The sequence below is a fragment of the Typopeltis vanoorti genome, chromosome 14 (genome assembly GCF_054136105.1).
Source record: "Typopeltis vanoorti isolate ZY-2024b chromosome 14, IOZ_Tvanoo_1.0, whole genome shotgun sequence".
Taxonomy (NCBI): domain Eukaryota; kingdom Metazoa; phylum Arthropoda; class Arachnida; order Uropygi; family Thelyphonidae; genus Typopeltis; species Typopeltis vanoorti.
Window position 1 is genome coordinate 44819991 of NC_143562.1, and position 26813 is coordinate 44846803.

At 34.9% G+C, this 26813-nt stretch overlaps 1 protein-coding gene across 2 annotated transcripts in view; it reads right to left on the reverse strand.

Annotated features, from left to right (window-relative positions):
• Positions 1 to 26813, reverse strand: part of Syn2 (Syntrophin-like 2) — a 348707-nt gene that overhangs the window by 177410 nt on the left and 144484 nt on the right. For both annotated transcript variants that reach the window (XM_090403965.1, XM_090403966.1), the window contains exons 7-8: positions 11160 to 11227; positions 7400 to 7530 (exon numbers count right to left, since the gene is read on the reverse strand). In XM_090403965.1, coding sequence (XP_090260091.1) covers positions 7400 to 7530; positions 11160 to 11227 — 199 coding nt within the window. The remainder of the gene's footprint in view (positions 1 to 7399; positions 7531 to 11159; positions 11228 to 26813) is intronic.

A 26813-nucleotide genomic window follows, 5' to 3' on the forward strand; every position in this document is an offset into this window, starting at 1 on the left:
GTAGGAATTTTATGTTAGGAGTTGGCCACGACTGTAATTGGAGGTATAAATAATTTCTTATGCAAATTAGAGATTTTTAGTGGCACAGTCTGGAATAATGAAATAAATTTCTAGAAATCTCAAGTATAAGTATAATATACTGAAAGTAAAGAAAAGGAATTAAGATTAACTGACTATACAGAAAGGTAACTGCAAGGATTTTTTGTCACAAAGACTTGCGAATTCTCTTTAAACTGTGTACTGGTGGCGAGGAGGTGCTGCAGTCATGACAGAAGCAGACGACGCTTGAGACTTTATTAGCAAAGTTTCCGCTGTGTGTGGTATCCATTTTTTTTAAATGTGCCCGAAGTGAAAGAATAAGTACAACTTTAGTGTTTGAAAGCAAATTATAATGTTTTTGTAGTTTCAAGAATCTTGTAAACCAAGTTTGTGTCAAGTTTTTCAGAAATAAATAACATCACTAGAGTTACATCAGCGAAATGCATATGAATGTGTTCTAAAAGTATACTTATAAGCGAGCATTCATTCTGCGTAATGATCAAGACTTTCACCAGCTTTACCACTCATCACAAGTCCGAGCTTTACTGGCGCAGCCGACAGGATCTACAAGGTGAGAGCAGTTCGTTATGTAAATGCATGCTCCCATGTTTTAGAGTTCTATTTTGATTATTTGGGCGAAAGTCTGTTTTAATACAAAACAAAAAAAAATAGTGTTCGGAGTTTGTTCCATCCTGGAACAGTAATAGTTTTGATTTCTCGCCAGAGAAAGAATACATCAGTATTCAAGTTTTGTTCCATCCTGGAACAGTAGTAGTTTTGATTTCTTGCCAGAGAAAGAATACATCAGTATTCAAATTTTGTTCCATCCTGGAACAGTAGTACAACAGTTTGGATAAATGAAAAACATGGCAGTGTTCAAGCTATATTTTCGTCCCAGATAATTCAGAATAGTTGTGTTTTTTTTTTCATTTTAAATTTATTTTGTTCTGCAGTTACCGATTTGTCCTGTTTTGCATGTTAGTTCCATCTTGGAACAGTCAGTACTTGTGATTTCTCGCCAGAGAAAGAACATGACAGTGTTATCATAGTTAATTTTTGCATACTGTTTTGATAGTTCTGTTTCGAGATTTCAGTTATTATATAGTAGCGGTGTAAAATCGGAACAATTTTTTTGTTTTGGTTTTTTTTTTATATATCCACACATATATATATATATATTTGTGTATTTGAAAGTGTAGTAAATTGTGTAGTTGAAGTTTTTATCTGATAATATTGTAAGATTTATCTATGTTTACAAATGATATGTTGAATTTAATTATGAGTCCCATAATCGCCAAATATATACATCTCTTTTTTGGGCATTTAAAAAAAAAAAAAAAAAAAAAAAAATTACAATTGATTTTTTTTTTAAGGGTGATTTTTTTTTTTTTTAATCAGTAAAGAGAGTTATTGTTTAGCACCATGGCTTATTTAGCCAGAGGTAGAAAGGAAGATTTACGTAAATTGGCTGAAGAATTGGGAGAGAAGCCAATTGTTGAAATGAAAGTGATAGATCTTAAAATGATTATTACAGGAAGTAAATTTTATGAAGAAGAATTTGTTAAAGGGATGTTGGAGATGATTATTAGCACCAGACTCGAGGAAGAACTGATGAAGAAAGAAGAACTAGAAGCCCAATGCCGGAAAGATGAATTGGGAGCCCAACAGAAAAGAGAACAAATGGAGTTCGAGTTGAAGAAACTGGAAATTGAAGCGCGTGTTCAACCAACCTCAACTCCAGTATCCAGTGACAATAAACCATATTGTCTTGAGCTAATTAAGCTAATGCCTAGGTTTAGATTACAAGAGGATGACATTGTGATATACCTATCCCTGTTTGAAAGACAAGCTAAGAGAACCAAAATAGATGTTAAAGACTGGATATCATGTCTCTTGACTTTGTTACCATTTGAGATTGTCCAATTAATTGGTAGAGAGTCAGAAGAAAATTGCGAAGATTATGAATATATTAAAACAATTCTACTAAAGAGATTTAGACTGAATCCTGAAAGTTTCAGAAAAAAGTTTGTGATGCACCAAAAGGTTGCTGAAAAATCTTGGAGGGATTTCTGTTATGAAATAACTAATTATTTCGAAGAATGGATTGGTGGCCTTGATATCAAGGATTTTGAAGGGTTAAAAGATCTAATTATTACGGATCAACTGAAGAAGAAAGTACCACATGAAGTGAGAGAATATCTCTTAGACGACTGGGCAAAATTCGTTTCTCCAAACAAGTTAGCTGACAGATTGGACGAATACAATAGTGTTCATAGTACATCAAGGAAGCCCATCGGAGCTATTCCGAAGGACAAGGTTACTGAAAAGTTTAGACCTTATACTCCACCTGCTGAGCGAACATTCAAGAATAAGTTATTATCTCCCTCTCAAAGTCCACCGAGATGGTACCAGCTGCGGCAAAATGATGATTCATACAAGCCCACTACAAACCCACTTGTTTTACTTGTAGAAGGGAAGGTCATATCGCCAAGTTTTGTATGAAAAATAGTCAATCAAAAGGTACTCCTACTACAGCACACAGTAACCTAGTTCAAATGTCTACCACTGGGGATGACGATAAATCAGGTGTGCTGACTGCCAAAATTTCCATTCCAGTATCCAAATCAGTGGACATTGATCGAAACGTAGATGATTTGAAGGTCATCAAAATCAAATGTGGAAGTAGGGTTTTAAATGGAAAAATAGATACGGGAGAGCAAATATCGGTAGTGCGCGAAGATTTAGTGGCAGATACGCCCCATGATGGAGAAAGTAAGATAGAAATATCTTCTGCTTTCGGAGAAAATGAAATAACACCCTTAAGGATTTTTGAAATGAAAATTGATAATTTATATGGTAATGTTCCAGTCACCTGTGCCGTCTCTAGAAGACTGGTTACCGATCTGCTACTGAGCTCCTCTGCCTATGAAATGCTGGTCGAAAGCGTCGAGCTACATGAGAGTAGTCATCACTGGGAGACACCGGTTCTGAAATCAAAAGATTTAAGTGATAAACGGTCAGAAGATGATGAAGACGAAGACATGCCTTCGAAAATAACCAGTACAGCATTGGCAGTAAGAAACTAAATTCCTGTCAAATGAAATGGTCAACCATTGAAAGGGAAGCTTTTTGCATCTTGGAGGCGTTGAAAAAGTTTGACACATGGGTATTTGGTGCTGAAATACAGGTAATTTCAGATCATAACCCTCTGACCTATCTAACTAAAAGTGCCCCTCATGGTGCCAAGTTGTCCCGATGGGCTTTAGCCCTACAACGTTATAATCTGACCGTTACATATAGAAAAGGTAGTCGTCATGGTAACGCTGATGCCCTTTCCAGATTAAAAACTGATATAATTAATTAATGTTATTGGCTTGTTTCTTAATAATGATTATACATTTTCTTGATGTTTAGTTAATGATAATTATATAGTTTTTTTTTGTGTGTGGGAGCTGCATCGCACCATAAAGCTCTCACCTCATTTCTTGTATTTTAGAGTCAATTACTCGCCTGAGTTTTTTTTTTTTTAGATGCAAATCCCTTTGGGGGAAGCACATCCGACACTCCTGTGATGGATGTGCTTCCCCCAAAGGGAGTTGTAAGGATTTTTGTCACAAAGACTTGCGAATTCTCTTTAAACTGTGTACTGGTGGCGAGGAGGCGCTGCAGTCATGACAGAAGCAGACGATGCTTGAGACTTCATTAGCAAAGTTTCCGTTGTGTGTGGTATCCATTTTTTTTAAATGTGCCCGAAGTGAAAGAATAAGTACAACATTAGTGTTTGAAAGCAAATTATAATGTTTTTGTAGTGTCAAGAATCTTGTAAACCAAGTTTGTGTCAAGTTTTTCAGAAATAAATAACATCACTAGAGTTACATCAGTGAAATGCGTATGAATGTGTTCTAAAAGTATACTTATAAGCGAGCATTCATTCTGCGTAATGATCAAGACTTTCACCAGCTTTACCACTCATCACAAGTCCGAGCTTTACTGTAACGGATAAGGATAAAGTATAATAAAGTTAATGAATGAAAGTATAGAAACCAAGATAAAAAGAAACATAGATATTTTACAGAGGAGAAGAAAACAGTATAGAAATATTACAAAGATGCAGTGACATTAGAACATTAGTAAATATATTAAATAAAAGATAGAAACCTCAAATTATGATGAGATGAGGATTAATTGTTCTAAAAAATTCTGTCACCCATCATGTTGCTACTTGTGGCTCCCGAATCTACTCTATCCACATTCATGATTAAAAAAAATTTTTTTTACGGAATATATATATATATATATATATATATATATATATATATATATATATATATATATATATATATATACACTTTCTTATTTCACTTTTGTTGCCTGATCTTTTTGCAAAACTGTTCCACATCCACTCTTGTATATTCAATTATTGTGGATTTTATCCTGTCGTTACTGTGCCATTGTAATATTTTGAGGTTTCTATCTTTTATTTAATATTTACTTATGTTTCTGTTACTGCGCCTTTGTAATATTTCTATACTGTTTTCTACTCCTCTGTAAAATATCCATGTTTCCTTTTATCTGTCTATCGATTTCTTTAGACTTGTCTTCTATATTTTCATTCGTTAAATTTATTAAACTTTATCCTTATCCATTACCTTTCTATATAGTCCGTTAATCTTAATTCCTTTTCTCTACTTTCAGTATATTAAACTTATACTTGAGATTTCTAGAAATTTATTTGATTATTCCAAATTGTACCACTAAAAATCTCTAATTGGAATAAGAAATTAATTATACCTCCAGTAAAGCACCTCTATACAGTTAATTACAGTCGTGGCTAACTCCTAACTTAAATTTCGTATCAAGATTTAATTTCTTTCCAGCTTATTTCCAGGATCGGATTTTATTTGAGAACAGTGCAGTTGCTAAAAAAAGATCAGACGGCACTTCTTATAAATAAAACAAACATATTTATTCACACTAAGACAATAATACAATGTATACACTTAATTGATGTTACTATCATTTCCTCTCAAAGCTAAGCATCAAAATTTAAACATCACATAGGACAACTCCTAGGCATGTTATCACCATTAAAGACGTAAATCATCAGACAATTAATTCTATGTATCAAACAACTATCAGCCCATTTACAATCCAGGAATTATCATGCTTTGACTAATAAAATCTCCAATTCTAACTTTCACATAAAAAAAATGTAACACTCACTTGGCAATCAACTTCTCACACCATTAAAATTCTAAATTCTATAATATTCTTATCAATTCTTTTAAACCATTTCAATTCAATACAACATAAGCTTAAACTTTCATTAACATCTTTCCAATTATTCTAAAAGCAGATTCACTTCATGCGAATTAGTTTTCAATCTATTACTTCTTTCAATTCTAAGAATTCAGTCTATCCAAAACAGTCCTTCACATCATAAATTAAGAGACAGTTTTTCAACAAAAAATTCAACTCACATTAATTCTTTCATAGGCATAATTGCACTTAGTCGTATCTTCTCTTAGGGCTTATTCTAGATCTCCCTCTATTTTTAAGGCTTGCTCTATCGCTTCGGACGCATCATGGAAACCGTGTTCTCCTCTGGAATTTCTCACAGGGCTGGAGCTCGATTTTTCGGCGTTGTAGGTACTAGGACGTACGGTCTGATGGTCCAAGCCTTGTCATCCGGGTCCTGAGCCGCTACTTGCCTTATAAGGTTTCGCCTCCAGTTACCCTCTGCGAATTCATCCAGGATTCCATGGATCGACCTCCCCCCTCTTCTTCTGGCATCATGTCTCCCGATACACGCTAGTCGATCCTTGTCAGTCCATTGCTGATCTTTTTATTTTGCCTCTCATGGGACCCTGCACGAAGTTTTTAGACCCCCAGATATTTCACGCAAACTTTGAATTTAGGTCTGAAATCCCCATACCTATCACGTGCCAACTTCTTTCCTTCTAGAAAGTTCCGACTTCTATCTCCCTGAAGTGTAGTTTAATCCCTTTTTCAGCATAGCGTAATAACAGCTTCTGATGTATACTGCCCCCTTCTGCTATCGACCTTGACGGCGGCGTCGGACTGCTTTTGTTACAATGGGTTTCCATTCTACCCTATACCAAGTGATACATCGGATATATTTCCGAACTCTAAGGTAATTGCCCCTAAACTTCTATTTTTAGATACTTGTTTACTTTATTTTTAGCATGTTTAATTCCTTGGAGTCTCTACAGATGGGCATTTTGTATTACTTATTTAGGTAATTCTAACATACTTCTGCTCTCTAAGGGATTTTCTTTTGAAATACACACTCATATATCTTCTATCTACAGTATCATGTAAATTTTTCTGGGCTAATTTTATATGGACTGACATTATTATTTACATCTATTATATACAATTTTACAATTCCTTGAATTTCGGATGTGACTCCTGTAAAATCGATGCAACTAAACATTGTAAGAATTATGACGCTGCATTGAATTTTATACCCCCACTACTTTGGGATATATGGATTGCCAAAAATTCATCAAGCCAATAGTATATGTCACTGATTCCCCCTCCTTTAAATTAGCTAAATCTTTAATTGCACACATTTGAAATCCTTAACCCAGAATTTAATTTTAAACAATAATGATATGGTGAGCTTTAGTGTCACCTCCTTATTCACAAATATTTCCCTTTCTGACACTCAAAATTTACATCTCTAGAATACAGTCATAATAGTAAAAGAAAAAAAAAATCCATTAACTCTTTCGAATCTGTTTTCATCTTCATCAAGGTTCGCAAGTCTTCATTTCTGTGTATTTGGGGGTGGGGGTGGGGATAATATAGATCATGCATCCAGAAACAATTGCATAATCACCCCTTTTCAGAAAGAGGAACTATTAAAAACCTTCATTACACTGTACACATACTTGATGTTCTTCTACAAATGACTTACATTTGAAGAAGAACATCAAGTATGTGTACAGTGTAATGTTCTTCTTATTCAAATGACTTACATTAGGAGTTACAATATATTATTATTATGAATGTATCTCTAGGGAACATGACCACTCATTGCAGGAGACCAACTCCTTGAACTCATTGACAGACATACCCACAAATGACTAACAAATCATTCCATTCATTCAGCACTCTCTAAGAGTAAAAATGTAGTCTTCACACACCCTTGCTAACCACACATTCAATTTCCAGGTATGACCCCGTGTTCTAATTTATACAGATGATGCCCAAGATATATAGCTGAAAATTCTACCAATAAAGATTTAATTTTATGTAAGTCCTCTACACTTTACTCATTTTACTGATGTCTACTTACGTTCAAATCTTGAAAAAGAAATGCATGTCCATGTACCTTAATTTATCAGTATCCAGCATATAACGAGTCAGATATGCCATCAGTAGATGTATAGTCATGACATCAATCCATCTTCGTTCAACACCAAGTGAAATGCCTCCTTGTGGTGCTCGAAGAGTTTTCGGAACCTATAAATCAGAATGGATATCTTCAATGAAACTAGGTTTAAAATAAAGAGGTAAGTATAACATTAATTAATATGATTAAATTTAACCATTATATATAAAATATCATTAAATCACATTATATTATTAATTAAACAGTATAAAAATAATGGAGCCTTTTAGTTGCAAGGATGTTGCAACTTTTAATCTTCAGTTCGAAACACCTGATTTTGAATTCATTCAATGGCATTAATGAAGCTTTGATGCTCCATTAATACTCTTTCAATGTGTTGTTGACACTTCATTGATAGCTACTGCTTGCAGATGACATGCTGATGACAACTTACTGTGGGCAATCCACTCACCAGCTTGCATGTATTGTAGTTTACATCAAGTCTTATGAATGTGCAAGACTACAGCAATTACATTCTTTTATAGCTTTCATTTATTTATTTTTTTTGAGGAAGTTATATTTCTCTGTAGCATATTGCTATTAGGCAGCTTGGATTTCATCAGCATGGTTGCTATAGATAAGCAAACATTACCAGCTATTGTAGGAGGTAAATTACCTGTCACATGTTCTATACTCATCATAATTTCTAGTTTTGAATATCTGAAAACTAGAAATCATAATATGATAGCAAAGTTATGACCTTTACTGAGAATGCTAGCAGCTTCTTTTGTAAGTGAGTATAAATTTATAACCAACACAGTCTTAAAAAAACGTTTAATTTTCTTGACCAAAAAGCTCTGGAAATATTTTTATTGGGATTATATTGATCAAGTGCATATAACAACAAGGAAACTTGTTGTTATATGCACTTCAAGGAGCCTTGAAATTAGGCAAAAAGAACACATAGGTGACTTCAATAATAACAGAGAAGAAAAATCGGGATTAGTTTTTCATTTCTCAAGAACAAACCATACCATAGAGTGGGATAGAAGCACAATTCCTTACATGGAGGAGGACTTCCGTTCCCGAATTTTTAAGGAGGCCACAACAGTTGCCCACTGTACACAAAACCTTAACAGGAACCAAGGACTAATCTTGCCCGTGATCTGGAAGACCCTTATCAGATCCTTCAACTCGCCAGAACTGAATTACAGTGCCAACTATAGAACGTTCCTAAATAACAACAAGTGATATCATTCACGCTCTATGAATGTATTGTACGTGCTCTGTTCTTTGTTTAATATAATTGGAATCAGTTGATTATAGTTTGTAACAGTTTTTTACTTTTTAGTGACGTACATCAGTTATGTACCCTGAAGATGCCAACAGACTTAGTTGGTGAAACTAGTTGGTATAACTTAGTTGTTGTTATATGCACTTGATCAATATAATCCCAATAAAAGTATTTCCAACACAGTCTTAATGAAGTTAGGTTGACAAAAGGACTTGACATCTTTTGTCCTAAAGTTATTTTTTTTTTTTGCTAACAATTCATTACAATCTGAATTGTTTCCTATACTCATTGTCACTTGCGTATAGTAACAAGCAGTTGTGCTCTGAATATGCTAATTTGAAATCCAAAGAAATCCAACAAGTTAATAAATATCTAATTTTTACTGTTTTGGACTTAAAGGGTATTAAAACAATAAATAGTAATTTGTTTTATTACCATTAAAACACAGACATGAAGATCTTATATTTAAGCTGTGAATCAATAGTTAGAACTGGAGGAGGTATGTGAGGATGGTCTGATATAAAATCAAGGATGAACACCATCTCCAATCTTAATTAATGTCAATATGGATCACATTATGAAGCAAAAACAGCATTAAACCTGATAACAAAAATCCAATATGATATACAGGGTAACTCTCATTATAGGCGGGGGTTGCTTTCATAAGCATCGCGGTGTATATCAAAAAGGTGTAAAACAGGGAGGCCTATAACATAGAATACTAGAAGTTGCATTCTCAAACGAGCAATTTTCCTATCTTCGAAGATTAATTTAATCAAAAATGCACCCATTTTCCATACAGCATCTCCAGCTCTTTCCATCTTTCTGTTCTTGGCTATGGATGACCAATTTTTTCCAACAAATTTTGACAGGTCATCGTCCTATCTTCTTTTAGAATGTCCTCAGCCTCATTTCCCTTCTTTTGGAATCCACTTTATTTATATGGTGGTCCATCACTCATCTTCTCTTCTGGATAAATGTCCAGCCCATTTCCATTTTAGTCACTTGTTGTAAAGAATGATGTCTGCTATAGAAGTCTGGCTTCTAATCCAGGTGTTTCGTTTCTTATCTTTTAATATGATGCCTAGCATCGGCCTTTCCATTTTTCTTTAAGTTGTTGCTAGTTTATTTGTAAGTGCTTTTTTTCAGAGACCAAGTTTCACAACCATATGTGATGACTGGAAGAATACACTGGTTATATGTCTTCCTTTTTAAACAGAGTGGGATATCCTTGTTTTGAAAAATACTTTTCAATTTTCCAAATGCACTCTAGGTCAGTTGATCTCTTCTATTTATTTCCTTTTGGAGTCCACTGTTTAGATCAATGAGATGACCTAAGTATGTGTATGAACACCCAACTAGTAAGCAATATTTGCAAGAAAGTGTCAAAACCAATTTAACTATGGATAAAAGATCAAAGATATAAGAGTTATAAGTAAGAGATATAAGAGAATTAGAAGAATAAACAGTTGACCTCTAAGACAATCCTTTAAAAATGAAGATATTACATAGAAACTTGATATTACTAGCATTCAAGAAAATGTATGAGTAGATCTCATCAAAAATGTCATGGTCACTTAAATAGATGAAGTTTAAGTTAGATATCAATATGATATCTTATGACACTGGTATCATGAGTTGATGATGATGATGATGATCATGTTGAAGAGTCGACATCAACTCATGTTAGATGCTAACCAATATATAGATAAATTGTTGCAGTTATTAAGGCCTTTTGATGACCAAACTGTAAGATACAACCTATACTGGAGGCATAACAAATAACAGATTAATTTGAAAGAAAACTATTGAAAGGGAATCAGTAATAATATAAGCTTAATAACATAATACATATATTACTGGTGTCCTAAATATACCTTGGAGTTGAATATTGCTAGCCAATCCAATTAACTTTATCCTTCATACCACATTATTTTAAATACATATTACATAGGAACCTCATGAGGTTCCTTCGAGGGGTTGCGGGGCTGACAAAACTCGACAGAGTCAGAAGCTCTGCAATTCGGGAAACCTTCAATACTCAACCACTGCTTCTCCGTGTTGAGAGATCACAGTTATGCTGGTACGGGCACCTGGTCAGAATGCCACAAGAGAGGCTCCCTCAGAAGGCCCTCTTTGCCAAGCCAGAGGGTGGGAGGCCACGTGGAAGGCCAAGGACTCGCTGGATAGATTATATCCAAAAACCTTGGGTGGACACGTTTGGGAATCCCACCAGAACACCTGAACTTGGTGGCTCTGCCACCAAGTTCAGGTGTTCTGGTGTTCCCAAACAGGACCAGTGGAAGTTCCTCTTGCAGCTTTTGCCCCCACAACCCAATTAGGAAGAGTGGGCCTTGAAGATGTATGTATGTATTACATAGGAAATATTTGCACTATAAATATTAGAAATTAATAATATAATTTTGAAATACAATACAGGAAAAGCAGCAAATACTGCTAACATACCCGCCATCCATCATCTAACTTGACTGTCTGATCTTTGTTGGGACGCATTCTCTCCTTCTGGTGCTGTACTGAATATAATTCACTATTTCAGAATACTATTTAAATATCACACATTAAATTTTTATTAGAAACATTTAGAATAATGATTAAACAAGCTCAAAAAGAGTTATTATTGTTATTATTAAGAGAGACCTCGAGGAAGTCAGAGACTTATTGAGGGAGGACACATATTACCTGCACCAGCTGTCATACCTGTTCTTATATATATATAGTCTTATATCAACATATCTACAGTGGTTAAAGATGGGATATATTACAGTAATGCACAGCCTACAAAAAAGAAGAAAAAATCATCTGTTGCAATTTTAAGCAAAAGGTGAAGTGTCCCTACTGAAATATCACTGGATTACTATATTAAAAAAATTCGGATATTGAGTAATGCAATTTAACATCACTTATTGTTCATAAAAAAATATAAAAAATAAATTTAAAAAATTGTTTTTAAAACTGAAGTGTGACGATCCATATAACGGTATTCTGCAAGGAAAGGATGTAAAGGTCTCAACAAATGTTATTTAAAAAATTATAAATATTTAACATAATTTTCAATGCAAACAAACATTCGAAAAATGCATAATAAAAATTACTTAGAAGTAATTATTTTTGGGAAGGGACACAACGAATTGTGCAGCAAAAAAGTTCAAATATCAAAGGACAGTAAAGGAAATTCACAGTAGCACAGAAAAGTCAAGTGACAAGAACTTATGATAAGTGATCACTTATGTCCTCTAAGAGTGGAGGATTTGGAAGGCAGTGACATTAAGGATTTCGAAAGCATATGATGTGAGGTAGAGGTGGGCAGAACAGGATATTTATTGGGGTGTTGCTACAGACCAAGAAGCACAGATGGTGGGGACCAGGAGATGTTTAGACAGTTGAGCTTGGCAAGTGCAAGAAGAATGATTGTTATGGAAGATTTTAACTACAGCAGTATAAATTGGGGAGAGGAAGATGCATGTAGCAATAAGGGAATGGAATTTCTAGAATTCTTGAGGGACAAATGTCTTAGCCAACATGTAATAGAGGGAACAAGAGGTTCAAGAATTTTGGATTTGGTCATAGCCTCAGAAGAGTTGATAATAACTGAGATGACATCTCTCCCACCAGTTGGAGAGCATGACCATGTGGTTTTGACTTGGAAGATAAATACATATGCAGGAGTATCAAAGAGACGGGAACATATGTGGAATTATAAGGCAGATGATTATAATAGTCTTAGACGTCAACTTGGGGAAGTTTCATAGAGTGAGGAATTGGAAGGATGGGATATCAGCAGTGCTTGGGAAATGGTGAAGGAATACTTGTTAGTAGCAATAGTAAGCTGTATTCCACGAGTGAAGAAGAGGACACAATTTGGAGTAAAGTGGATGGCAAACAACATTAAACAGGAACTGCATGCAAAAAAGAGGCTATGGAAGAGATATAAGGAGACAGGTGAAGAGAAGATGCATGAAGAATATAAGACACAGGCCAGGAGAGTGACTAGTATGGCAAGGAAGACGAAACTGGAATATGAGAAGAGATTGGCCCAAAGATCCAAAGAAAATCCTAGGGAATTTTTAGCTGTGTGGCCAGTAGGAGTTGAAACGATTGCAGAATACTGAATGGAATTCGCATTTTTATCCCACATTGTGGGATAAAAATGCGAATACAGTGACTGATGCAGAGGACATAGTAAAGTTGTTCAATGAGCACTTTATTGGAGTATTTCATCCTAGAGAAGAAGGTTTTAATATTAGAGGGATAGGGCAGATTTGAGGTTTAGAAGTGCATGAGAAGAGTGTGTTCCAGATGCTGAGTACTCTGGATGTCAGTAAAGCTGTGGGACTAGATGGCATTTCACCACGAGTTTTGAGAGAATGTGCTAAGGAACTGTCAAGTTGTTAAGATCTTGGAGAAATTAGTGAGGGACCGCATACAGCATTGGGCAGATGAGGGTAATGTTATCTGTGAGAAACAACATGGATTTGCGAAAGGGCTCCCTTGTTTTAGTAATCTTATGATAAAGTTACAAGAGCAGTAGATGAGGGAAAGGCATATACTGCCATTATCTTGGATTTAGCAAAGGCATTTGACAGGGTGTTACATGATATTTACCGTATATTCCAGCGTACAAGTCGACCTGGTGTATAAGTCGATATTGGAATTTTTTGAGTTCATTTGAGATTTTATAGTACACTTGTCGTATAAGTCGACTCGAAAAATTTCTTTTTCGTATTGACCAGTTGACCAATAGCGAACTAAAGTGCAATGACTCCTTTTAAAAGAATGAAATATGATGCTAGTTTTAAGGGCAAAGTGATTAGATATGCAAAAGAAAACACTAACTGTGTTGCTGCATGTCAGTTCGGAGTAAACGAAAAACTAGTCCGTGATTGGTGAACTACTTAAAGCATTCCTGGATGCTGACAATGTCAAGTTCTTTCTTACTATCCTAATTTTTAATATGATATTGACATTGATGCCATCTGTTCGTGCCCCTAATCTTTCTCAGGACTCTCATATCTGAGGTCTCTAGTCTTTGGTCAGGTGTTTTACTTCTGACCCAGCTCTCAAATCCATAAGTTAAAACTGGTTTGAACACTGTCTTGTATACAGCTAATTTAGTGTTCCGACTAATTTCTCTCTTTTTCCATATGAATTTATTCAACTGACTTCCTACCATACCAGCTTTGTTGATTCTGTTGTCTATTTCCATATTTAATTAACCATCTTCACTAAAAATCGCGCCTAAGTAGCTGAAATGTTTTAATTGTTCCACAGGTTCCCCGTTCACAACACAGTTGACTTTTCAACAATTCTACCTATTTTGATTGTTTTTGTATTTTTAATACTGACCTTCATATGATATCTATTACAACAGTTATTCAATTTAGTCAGGAAATCTTGCAAACTTGTAATGGATTTATTCAGAAGTATAACATCGTATGCATAAAGCAAAGAGCTTTATGCAGACGATATTATGACGCATTAACATATCCAATTCTGATATCATGTTTAATACCGCTTTTCTTCATAATGTGATCCATATAGCTAATGAATAACAGAGGGGATAATGTACATCCTGGTCTCACACCAGATTTAACATTAAACCATCTTCCTGTACTTCCTTCAATTCTAACTGCTGACTTGCAACTCAAATAAAGACTTAAGTATTGCTTGATATAATGTCCCATTGACACCATATAACTGTAGCGTATTGAATAGCTTCTCTCTTGGCACCTTGTCATATGCTTTTTCCAGATCGACAAAACTTAAAATACAGATCTTTGTTATATTCCCATGCATTCTCAACTATTTGTTGTAAAGTGAAGATCTGATCCTGACAGCCTCTATTTGGCCTGAATCCAGCTTGTTCTTCACCAAGCTTTTCTTCTAAAATTATTCTCAACCGTCTCTCAAGTATACTTGCATAGATCTTGCCAGGAACTCAGTAGAGAAATACCTCTGTAATTTTCACATTCAGTTTTATTTCCCTTTTTATATATATAGGTTGTATAAGAGCTCTACTCCAATCATCAGGAATTTGTCCCTATGTCCAGACTTTCTGAACTATGCAGCGCAGCCACTGTAAGACTTTTATACCACCATACTTCAGCATTTCAGGTCGAATATCATCTACTCCTGCTGCCTTTCCACATTTCATGCATTTAATGGCTTTTTCTACTTCAAGTATGGATATGTATTCCTGACTGTATGCCTGTTGAGTGTTTTTTACCACTGTACTATCACTGCTTGGTTCATTTGGCAATTTTTTGAAGTAATTACTCCATACTTCAAGGATATCTTTTTCTCCTGTTTTCATGTCGCCTTTATCATCTCTAACTCCTTTTACAGCACTCTTTCCTCCATTTCTTAGCTTCTTCAACAACCTCCAGAATATCTTCCCACCTTCTTGATATTTATTTTGTATGTTCTTGCCAAAGTCCTCCCTGAGTTTTGTTTAGCTAGTTTTACAGTGTTTTGCTTTCTTACATTTGTCTCTGTATTCTCTAAGAGCAAAAGCTGACTCATTTGCCAGGAACTTTTGATATGCTTTCTTCTTTTCCTTCACTGCCTCTTTAACTTCCTGTGTCCACCATGGAGTTCAGATTTTTTTATCCTTGCAGACAACCTCTCCACATGCCTCTCTGGCTGAATCAATCAGGGTTTTCTTCAAGGCTTGCCACTGAATCTCCAAGGTTTGGTTCCTGTTCACAAACTCTTTCATTTTTTTTTCTTGAATAATGTTTGTGTATTTTAGTCTACAGTTCACATCTGAGAGCGGCTCAACTTTTATTCGCTTTAAAACTTTCTTACATGTTATTCTTTTCAATATGAAATTCAATTTTATCCTGCTCAAGACTAAATATTGATCGCTTCCAATTTCATATCCTCTGTACACTCTGATGTTCTGCACCAGGGAGAAAACATCACTATCAACAATAACATAGTCAATGAGACTTTTCTTATTCCTTGCCTCTTCTCTCCATGTGAATTTGTGCACATTTTTATGTTGGAACATGGTGTTAGTAATAACCAGTCCATGTCCTGAGCAGAAATCCAACAGGTATTTGCCATTATTATTAGCTTTGCTCTTTTCTCCAAATTTTTCCAAAATATTTTTGTATGTCTGACAATCATTTCCTACTCTACTATTTAGATCCCCAACAAGGACCAACTTTTCCCTTTTCATTGTGTCAGTTGCTTTTTCTAAAGCATTAAAAAATTCCTCCACTTCTACCTTAGTAAAACTTTCTGTGGGACCATAGGCACAAATAAGTCTCATTGTCCAACTCCCCATTCTGATATTAGCCCACATCACTCTACTCGAGACTGCCTTCCATTCAAGCAGATATGCCTCGTATTTAGTGTTGAATACAATGGCTACTCCTTTTCCTTGATTGTCATTGTCTGAACATAACATTTTGTATTTATTGCTCAGAAAATCTCACCAGTTTTTGTCTTTTTTGTTTTAGTTATCCCTATTATGCCGATCTGGTACTTATCTAATTCCTCCGCTAACTCCATTTCTTTGCCATTCAAGCTTCTTATATTGATAGTACCAATCTTTAACTCTGGTGATGTTGAGTTGGGGTGTACTTTCAGATTTGTTCCAGTAGCTGACTTTTCGCTGTTCGCCCTGGTTCCCTGGTGAAAACAATGGGGGCTTTGTTTAACCGGGCAATGCCCCACCCGGCATGAAATTTTGTCTTGTTGTACCATCATTTTGTATATTGGTTTAAGCCAATACGAATACAATTATTGGCTAAATCCCAAATTGCCAGCCCATCCTCGTTCGTTCAGTATCCAGGTAGCTACCCAACAGGGTGCACCACGAGAAGGTGAGCATTGGACATTAGGTCAAAACCGCTGGTCGGTTCTCTGCATTCCTTTAAAGGCTATATGGAGGTCTCCTCTCAGTTATACAGTTTTGACCCTTAAGCACCCCACCTATTTTCTTTTGTAAATAAATAATTATATAACATGTAAATAATTTTTTTCTGTAAATAAATTTGATATAAGTTGAAATATTTTTACTTATTTACTCTTTTTGTATATTGCTAATAAATTTAACAGAGTATGATAGATACTAGTTTTTTCTTGGAAAGCAATCAATTTTTGACCCACTGAATAAATCGACCTAAAAAATTTAGTACTTTTTTTCAATGCTGAAAAGTCGACTTATATGCCAGAATATACAGTAAGTTGCAGCACATGGGTCTGGATGTCAGGTTGGTCAACTGGATTCAGGATTGGATGTCTGCTAAAGTATCTGAGAGTTGTGTATGGTGGGGCAGTTTCAAGAAGGCAGAGTGTCACAAGTAGAGTCCTACAGGGCTCAGCACTGTGACCTATACTGTTTAACGTTTATATCAATGACATTGTCAGTGGATTGCAAGGGGATAGTCAGTTGTTTGCGGATAATGTGAAGCTTGGAAGGGTTATTAGTAATAGTGCAGATGTGGTAGCCCTGCAAGAGGATTTGAATAAGCTAGACAGATGGGCAAATTAATGGGGATCAGTTTTATGCAGCAAAATGTAAGGTCTTGAGGTTTGGGACACATCGATGGGACGCTGCATACTCTATTGGAGGAGCTATACTGGAGGACGTAGGGGAAGACAAGAGATCTAGGGTTGATGATTGATAGAAACCTGAAATTTAGGGGACATATTGCAAAGGTGGTGAAGGTAACACAGAGGATTGCTGCAATAATGAGAAGGACACTGACCAGCAGCGATAAAAGAGTTATCATTCTGTTGTAGAAGACTCTGATCAGACCACACTTAGACTATTGTTCTCAGATTTCGTCCCCAGGATTTGAAGGGGATAAATTAACTGTGGAAAGGGTACAAAGGCGGATAACAAAGACGATTTCAGGACTGTACAATGTTAGTTATGAGGATCGGCTGAGGGAATGTGGATTGCAGAGTTTGGTGAATAGAAGGAGAGGTGATATGATTGAGACTTTTAAGCTGTTGAGAGGTGATTACAGGGTTGACACTGGGGAGTTCTTTCGCTTGGTTGAACAGCATGAAGGAGTGATGAGAAGGGGCCATCCCTGGAAGTTACGAAAGGAAACTGTGAGCAAGAGGGTGAGTGGTGTCTTTGCATGGAGGATGGTTGAACCATGGAATGCATTGCCTGATACAGTGGTGAGCGAGAATGGTCAATGAGTTTAAGGAGTGGTATGATAGACTTTGTGTTTCCTAAGAGGGTCCTTCCATGATGAGTCTTGATAGACTTTTTTGTTTCCTAGGAAGGACCTCCCGCGATGAGTCTTTTGACTCCATGGAGGCCTGAATAATAATAATAATAATAATAATAACAAGAAAGTATATCCATTCCAGTTAATCCTTGGAGGAGGGTAATTACACAATAAAAGGTAGAATGCCGATGAAGTTTTGATCCATGAAAAATGCTAGGATGGTTTGATTCTTTCATCCACCTCATTCAATTATAATGTCATACAGGCATAAATTTATTTCCACAAATCACAACGTGAATTAACTTAGTGTAATTACATACTTGAACACTTTACCTGATGAAAAGGCTTTTTTCATAGTGATTATGCATTTTATGTATTTTAGTAATGTTATGGTTCATGTTAGCTTTTTATTGTATTTTTTGTTTGTCCTAACTCAGAAGGAGTTATAAGTACCTGTGGTGAAACTAGTAAGTTTTCATTTTTATATTGGTATGACTAAAATAATCCCATTGTATTTCTTTTTATAATTGCTTTTTAATAGTGTTATTTAAAAAACATGATTAATTTGCAAAAAAGAGTTGGAGACTGAATCACGTTATTGACATTGTGTAAATTAGTCCAGTTCTGTTGCAAGTATTGACCATTTTCTGTAGTTTTGGTAAACTTATTTGTCTTTCCTAATGAATTATTTTATAGATAATTTATATAAATTCACCCTTCATTATGGACAATAAATGAAAGGGAATGCAAACTACACCTTTCAGTTTTGTGATGTGCAAAACTGAAGGTAAAAGTAATGGACCAGAATATACTAAAAACACCGAAGATAAAAGTTCAGTTATGTCATCAACTAAAAATGATCAAGATGTACTTTCAAGACAAATGGCTCAAGGAATTCAAAGTGGTTGGTATGAAGATGAAATTTCATTCTGTAATGTATAAAAATATCCTGTGACTGCTGACAGAAACTGTAGATAACCACAAATTTTATAAGGTCTTTTTAAAGTGTTTAAAGTGGAGACATTTAGGTTCTGTGAGATTTCAATTTTCTCTCTCTCTCTCTAACACACACACAAACGCTGTGACATAGACTCGCCAATAAATCTCCCAATAAAAATACCTCTACTAGCAGCTTTGCAAAGATTGATGGATTCTAAAATGCTTGAACACCTGAAGTGCACTTTTTAATACAGCCTATTATAAAACTAAATTCAATAAACAATTTACTGACTTCAAAAACTTATACATTCAGTAGCTGAACAGTATAGTATTGAAACGAAGTAAAATATAAAGAATTTCTGTCAGTTACTGTTGATGTAGTTAAACAAAAATTAGTTAAAGAAATCAGAGATCCCATTAGTGAGTCTTCTTCTAGATGCTTTTTCAGATATTTCAAATGATGAAAAACTCATCCCTTATATGAGAAATGCATATATAAAAATTGGAAGCAGCATTTGTTTACATAATTCTCCCAAACTTAGCTGAAGTACTCTGATAGATGAGAGAGTGAAATGAACAAATTCTTAATATCATGGAAGACTAGTGACTATTAGTAGGTAAGTGCAATAGAAGTAGCATGTAACATGGAGGAAAAAATTGCCTAGTGGCAAAATTAAAGAATGACATGCCAGATTGCCTATGAAAAATACTAGGGGTGGTGATGGGTAGTAGATGGCATTGGTGTAGATGATGCACCTTCACTGTATTTGGAAGATTGAGTGGTAGAGATGCAGAGTTCAAGGGAAAGCAAACAGCATATTAAAAGTGGCATGAAATAAAAACTCCAGTTTCATGCAACCACACTGAAGCCTCAATAATTTGAATTTGGCTGTTTCAAATTCTGTTATTAAAAATATTCTCTTCATTCTAAAATTGAAACAGTGATATATATATATATATATATATATATATATATGTGCCCACATACTCTTAACACAATTCATACTATGGGTGAGTAAAATATTTTTATGACAAATAGATCAAAAGCATAATGGAGCCCTGATTCACGCTCTTATATCCTTGGAAACTACAACAAATACCAAGTGGGAAGATATACTTTCACTTCTTTACATAGCTAGATTATTGTTTCTGACATTCAGATCCAGACATTGGGATCATGTTACAGGATTATCCATGTTGGAATTAGTGCCTTTATTTTACACTTTGTTCAAAATTCCCACTAAATATCTACCCGAAATGATTTTCCAAAAAAAGTGAATGTTGGATTCTAATTATGTAGAAAATAGAATAAATGTTGTTTGATTCAGAATCCAACATGATTTTCCGTCATAAGAACTATATTTGTAGATATTATTTAATGTAAATAACATAAATTATAATTGATATTATATAACTACCTTAATTATGTCAAATATTTAATTGCTTAATCAAAGAAATGTGTTAATGGTAAATAGATTCTGTATTAAATGTTATTAAGCTGTTTTATTTATTGATTTGTAGTTTAACTGCGCATTTATTGAAATGCGATCATTCTATTTATTCCTTTTGTGAAAGCTTAATGTTATGTAATAACTCAATGTAGTTGTATAGCGTAATGTAACATTCGCGAGAATGTTTACGTCTATCGGTTGTCATGGAGACGCGTGAAAATAAACGGGCGCGTGTGAAGGGAGCATTTGTGGAAAAGAGAAAAAATAGATACGTAGTTGTAAGTGGGAAGTCGGAACGGAACTTTGGAACTATAAGGTAGCAAGGAAGTAAACTAAAGAAGTAGAAGTAATTAAAAGATTCCTAAGGATAGGAGTTGAGTAGATATTTTTTTTTATAAGTGAATCTTATAGTTGGCTGAAAGCAAAATCAGCCATAGTAATAAAAGGAAATTATTGCCGTAATCGGATAATTAGAGAACTGGACATTCAAAGAAGAATACTGAATAAATCCAGTCAGTCTACAATTACGACTTATTTCTATACTACCAAGAAAGGGAATTGTACGAAGTTAAACTAGTTGATGAATGATAAATAAGAATAATTAATGTACCTTATAGTTGTTATCTGGATTTTTGAAGAGCGATTAGTAATGTTTTAGTTATTTAATGTTTCGCAAGTGTGATAAATACAATTTGAAAGTGTGCTCACAAAATATTGGAAGTACTGAAGATTATTTCTGGTAAGGACAGTCATATTAGTTTATTTCAGTGTATGCAGATTTAAGTATTAGCTCCGTTGCGCTGTTTCTAACATTAACTGTAGCTTACCATCGAGGCTGAGAGTTGAAAATATAGACATTGAAGTGATATCTACCGTGGTTAGTGCCTGTTATGAGTTAATCGTAGAGTGTAGCTGAGAGATACAAGGAAACTGTTTAAATAAGAATTTCTATTGTAATAAGTTGAGTATAGGAACTTTGTGATTCTGAAACTGTGAAATTGTATGTGAAAGTTTGAAAGATTGATTTATTGTGAATGACTTGACCTGATGTACTAGCTTGACTGAGTTGTCATATTTAAAAGTGGAATACATGTATTTGTTATATAACCATATATTAAATGTTTTGTTTGTTAATTTAAATATTGTGTTTGCCTGAATTTCTTTTTACTGCACCGTTCACAAAAATTCGGATCTAGCGGGAATCCCAGAAGGAAAGAAAATAAATACCATCGGCCTGAATGAGTGAAAAGACTGCTAACTAATTTTGAATTAATCTTACTAATTCATATAGACTTATCTAAGGATAGAGTGGCGCAGTATAATAGAAATTTCTCTACCCTTAGATCAGTGATTAATTTGCAATTAGTTTTCCTTTATTTTATGAAAGTGACTTTTAGCAAGATGGCGGATTTAGAACATAACATGAAAATAGAACGTCACGACAATCCAGACATTGGGATCATGTTACAGGATTATCCATGTTGGAATTAGTGCCTTTATTTTACACTTTGTTCAAAATTCCCACTAAATATCTACCCGAAATGATTTTCCAAAAAAAGTGAAGAGTTCAAGGAAAGCAAACAGCATATTAAAAGTGGCTTGAAATAAAAACTCCAGCCTCATGCAACCATACTGAAGCCTCAATAATTGCAAAACAATAATGAACTAAACTAAGTCTGACTATGAATGAGCTAAATGCAGAAAACTTGTTTCACACAAATAGCAATTGTGCTTTCCGATTTTTTTGTAAACAACATTGGTAATCTGTTTGCCCATCTGTGTTTTCACCTCTCTCTCTCTCTCTCACACACACACCCAGATAACACTACTGCAATATTACTTAATCCTGACCTCCTAGCATTATGCTTTTCTTCCAACTCCTACACAGTGGATGATCATGACAAATCTTGTAGCCATACACTAGAAAATAGCAGAAAAATCTACAACCTAAATAGCAAAAAGACTTCTAGTTGAGATGGTACTCCAACAATTCCTCTCTAGAAGTGTCCACTTTCACTAACACCATCCTTTACACTATATGGTACTCAGTGAAAATCCATCTCACAGCATGGAAACAAGCTCACATTCAATGAATTCCAAAAGAGTTAAGTGCCTACGATGAAACTATCGACCTGATTAATTGTCGATAACTTCTTCAAAAACCAAACTGTCATGTAATTTAGTGATCACCAATATGGATTCTACCAGTATATTGACAGCAGATCCCTCTCACCAACATTGCCCAACTCTGGACAAGTGCCTTTCCATGTTTAGAGAGACCTGTCCTGTTGCACTCAGCATTTCAAAAGTAATTGATGGGATCCAAGCATCGAGATTTACGAATTGCCATTTGATGGTCTGGATTCCATCCTTTGTAAGTTGATCACCAGTTTTTACCTCAGGTTGTTCACTGTATATAATGATGAAGGGTGTTCTCTCTTCATATTTTCCTACAAATTCAGGTGCCTCTATTTCACCCACCATCTTCCATACATACATAAAAAAAATTTCTCGCTGATCTCAAAACTTATACGTAGTCCCCCTGATGACAACATTCCTTACCATTCCCTCTTACTCATATGAAAGAGCCTTACAGTACAGTACTACTCAAACATCCTAAGCTTCAAGATCTTCTGCAACCAGTACTCTAAAGAATGATTTTCATACCATCCTTCAATGGGATGAGGATAACCTAGTCACCTTCAATGCTTCTAAACACAATTTTGTCTTTTATTCCAAAAATCTTCTTAGTATTTCTCTTTCCTTTGATAACACTCAGCACATGCAGTCAAGAATCAGAAACATCAGAAGTCTAAATGCTTGTCATCAGTTCCTTATCCTCACTATTGGCCTTATTTCAGCAAACTCTTCTTCTCACATGTTATTAAAGTTGATCTTCTCCATGTATTTTTTAGGACAGCAGGACTTTCTCTTTCCTTGCAGGTTCCGTTTTAGGACTGCATGGATGATTCCTTGATGATATTTCCTTAAGTTTATGTCAAATCCACCAAAATATTTGTTTTCCAATTTCTAAGTTAACTTTTTGCTGATTTGTTCTTTTTCAAAGATCTTTACTAATAATAACTTGAGGCCACTATATACAAAGTATACTCCACAGATACTGGTTAATTAATGGTTGTAACTTTCTTTGTATTTCCTTTTAAACCAAGCATGCGTAACATCCATATAAAAGAAGTGATTAAATACATACATTAAATATTTTTTATTTTTGTATCACTGAGAATATTTTGCATTTTACATAATCTACTAAGTTGAGAATATGTACCTCTTGCCTTCTGAATCTCTCACTATAAATACTACTCAATCTGTGGAGTAAAACATTACTCATATACATATAATTTGTAGCTTTTAGCTGTATGCGATACATCGTTATTCACATTTATTCTCATTCCTTTCATCTGTATTTATTTTCAAACCAAATTAACCAGGCTCCCAAGTTGAACGATCTCTGGCACAGACAAGCACATTTTTACTCTTGGAAACTCGGGTTTTTCATCCTGTAAACACAAGAAAATCGACCGTAGAACCCATTTTTATTTCATCCTGCATTAATTTTTGTAAATAATCAATGGATGATAAAGGATATTATAAATTCATTAAGAAGGCAAATCTTTATTAAGGTGAATGTCAGTGATACATAACATAATGAAATTATTTGAAATGTGTGCAAATTAAAAGAGATGCATAAATAATTAACACATCCTGTTAGGGTTAGGTACCAAGAGATGGCAGCACTTGTTTGCCAGTCTCTTCATTGGTTGTCACCTATAATTAGTGATAGTCATGGGCCACCTATCTCTGATTGGCTACCACTAAAGATTGAACTGCCTACTCAATCTCCAAAACCTAGACAAGATTAAAGGGCCTCACCTACTCCTTATAAAGGAATAAAAGATGTTAGCTTATTATTATTATTATTAATTTTTCTTGTAATATGCTTATTTTATTCTGATATTTAAATGTTGGTGAGCAATTAAACATACAAATCACTCTGCATAATCTCATTCACGCAGAGTTTTAATTATTTTCCATGATATTCCTCTTGTATGAGTCAGTCTGTCTGTTCTAAAACATGATCTGGCATCAGTATAAATAATAAGGGAAAAGCAGACATAGTCCAGATGGTTCTAGGAAAATTTAGTGCAAACATTCTCGGCTTAAGATATTTTGCATTATTTTTGTAAATAATCAATGGATGATAAAGGATATTATAAATTCATTAAAATGGCAAATCTTTATTAAGGTGAATGTCAGTGATATATAACATAATGAAATCATTTAAAATGTGTGCAAATTAAAAGAGATGCGTAAATAATTAACTTTTTGCTGTGGATCGTCAATTCAACAAATCCATCAGGTAACACTGCTCATTGCAAGAAATGCTGTGAAGCATTTAATTTTTAATTTTCGTGTTGAATTCAGTATCTGTTTGATAGCATAACTCAAACCAATGGCCACAAGTTTGCGATAAAGATTTTGTGTGCCATATGAAATAAACAACCCACTATAGTTGTTGATGTAAATATGTTAGAAAAAGCATTGATAGTTGCTTTCTTGAAGTCAACCATTAATGTTTTGGGATCTAATGATGAACGTAAGCTCTTTAAGGTACTGAATAATTTGCTGCAAGTTAATTCTGATTTGCTAGGAAGCAAATCAAAAAGCCACAATGAAATACTTGGGGATCTCATGCTGGTCCCAAGACTGGATAAAGGAAGAGGATCAGTCAGATGAGTTTCAATGCTCTGACCGCAAAGAAAAAACACGATTTTTATCCGATGCCTATACGATCAACAGCTACAACATGATGGCTCGGACATTGCCCGGATCAACAAGGTCCACGATACCAATAGAGCGATTCCATATCATACTACCTGGTGGTGATATCTGCTTCAATTCTTCGGTCAGTTTCCCAACGCTATCTAAATCTAGCTTTTTTTTCATATAACTCACTACAGTATCTTGTCCATCACTGTACAATTTTATCTTTATTCATCAATACTTGGCCTTTTTCGTCTTTAACTGGTCTGTTTTGGTGTTGCCACCTTCTATTAATGGTTCTAATCATTTTGTACATCTCCCTAGTTTTATGCTCTCCATAGTACTGTTCTATATTATTGCACTGGGCTTCTAACTATTTCATCTTATCTGGCTGATTGTTTTTTTTCACCTCATTACACTTTCTTCTATATTGCTCCTCTATTTGGTCTGATGTATCCCTTCTTATCTTCAACATTCTTTTCTCCTGTACCAATTTCAGTGTTTCTTGACTAATCCATTTCTTTTTGATCTTCTCTTCTTCTTCTGGTACTGTTTCTTCAACTGCATCTTCTATTGCCTTCATTACTCCTTTCACTCTTAGATTCGAATTTTTTTCTTTGTTCACACTTTTAAGTTTCTCCTCTAACACTATTCTGTACCGTCTTCTTATTTCTGCTTCACTTATTCTTGCTCTCTTCATTTCTGATGATGGGGTTTATATTTTCGTTTTTTTAATTTCAACTTCATGTTTGCAATCACTAAACTATGATCCGAGTATATATCAGCTCCTTGAAAAATTCGACAATGCTGTACTGGTGTTATCCATTTTCTTTTAATCGTATCAATCATGTTCTTGGTTTTCCTATCATTTGATCACCACGCCATGTCCATTTTCTACATTCCTTTAGCTGGAATCTTGTGTTACAGATCATCATATCGTGGTCCACACCAAATTCTAACATTTGGTCACGTCATTCATTTCTTTCTCCGAAATCATATTTTCCCATGACTCTTTCCCAACCATCATTATATATTCCGACTATGGCATTCCAAGCTCCTTCAGTAATTAGGAGCTTGGAATAGAAACAATACCAATCTTGCTTTGGCATTGTTTCTATTGTCTGTCAGATCTTTGTAAAATAAGTCAATATCCCGTGCTGTCAGATGTGGGTGCATATATCTGGACTATTGATATATTAAATGATTTTGCTTGAAATCTTGTTGCTATGATTCGTTCATTGACTGGTTTGTAGCCTGATAGTATCTTTCTAGCTGTTTGTTAAGAAGGAAACCAACTCCTGCTTCATGTTTGGTGTCATGCATGACCAAATGACTTCGCATCTATTTATTTTTTCTGCTGATGTCCATCGTAACACCCCGAGTCCTAGTGCATCACACATATATCTCTTCATTTCCTCACAAAGTATAGTTTTCCTGCTATCCAAAGTGTCCGTACATTCCATGTTCCTACTGATAACAGTTCTGTTAGTTTCAATTTCTCTCCTTTCAGTATCCCGCTTTTTGATCCAAACCCCGATTGCTTGATTGGTATCGCAGACCTTGTTGATCAGGGTGACATCCGAGCCGGTATGTTGTAGCTGTTGATTGTATAGGCATCAGATAAAAATCATGTTTTTTCTTTATGGTCAGAGCATCGACACTCATCTGACTGACCCTCCTCCTTTATCCAGGCTTGGGACCGGCATGAGATCCCCCCCCGCCTAAGGATTCCA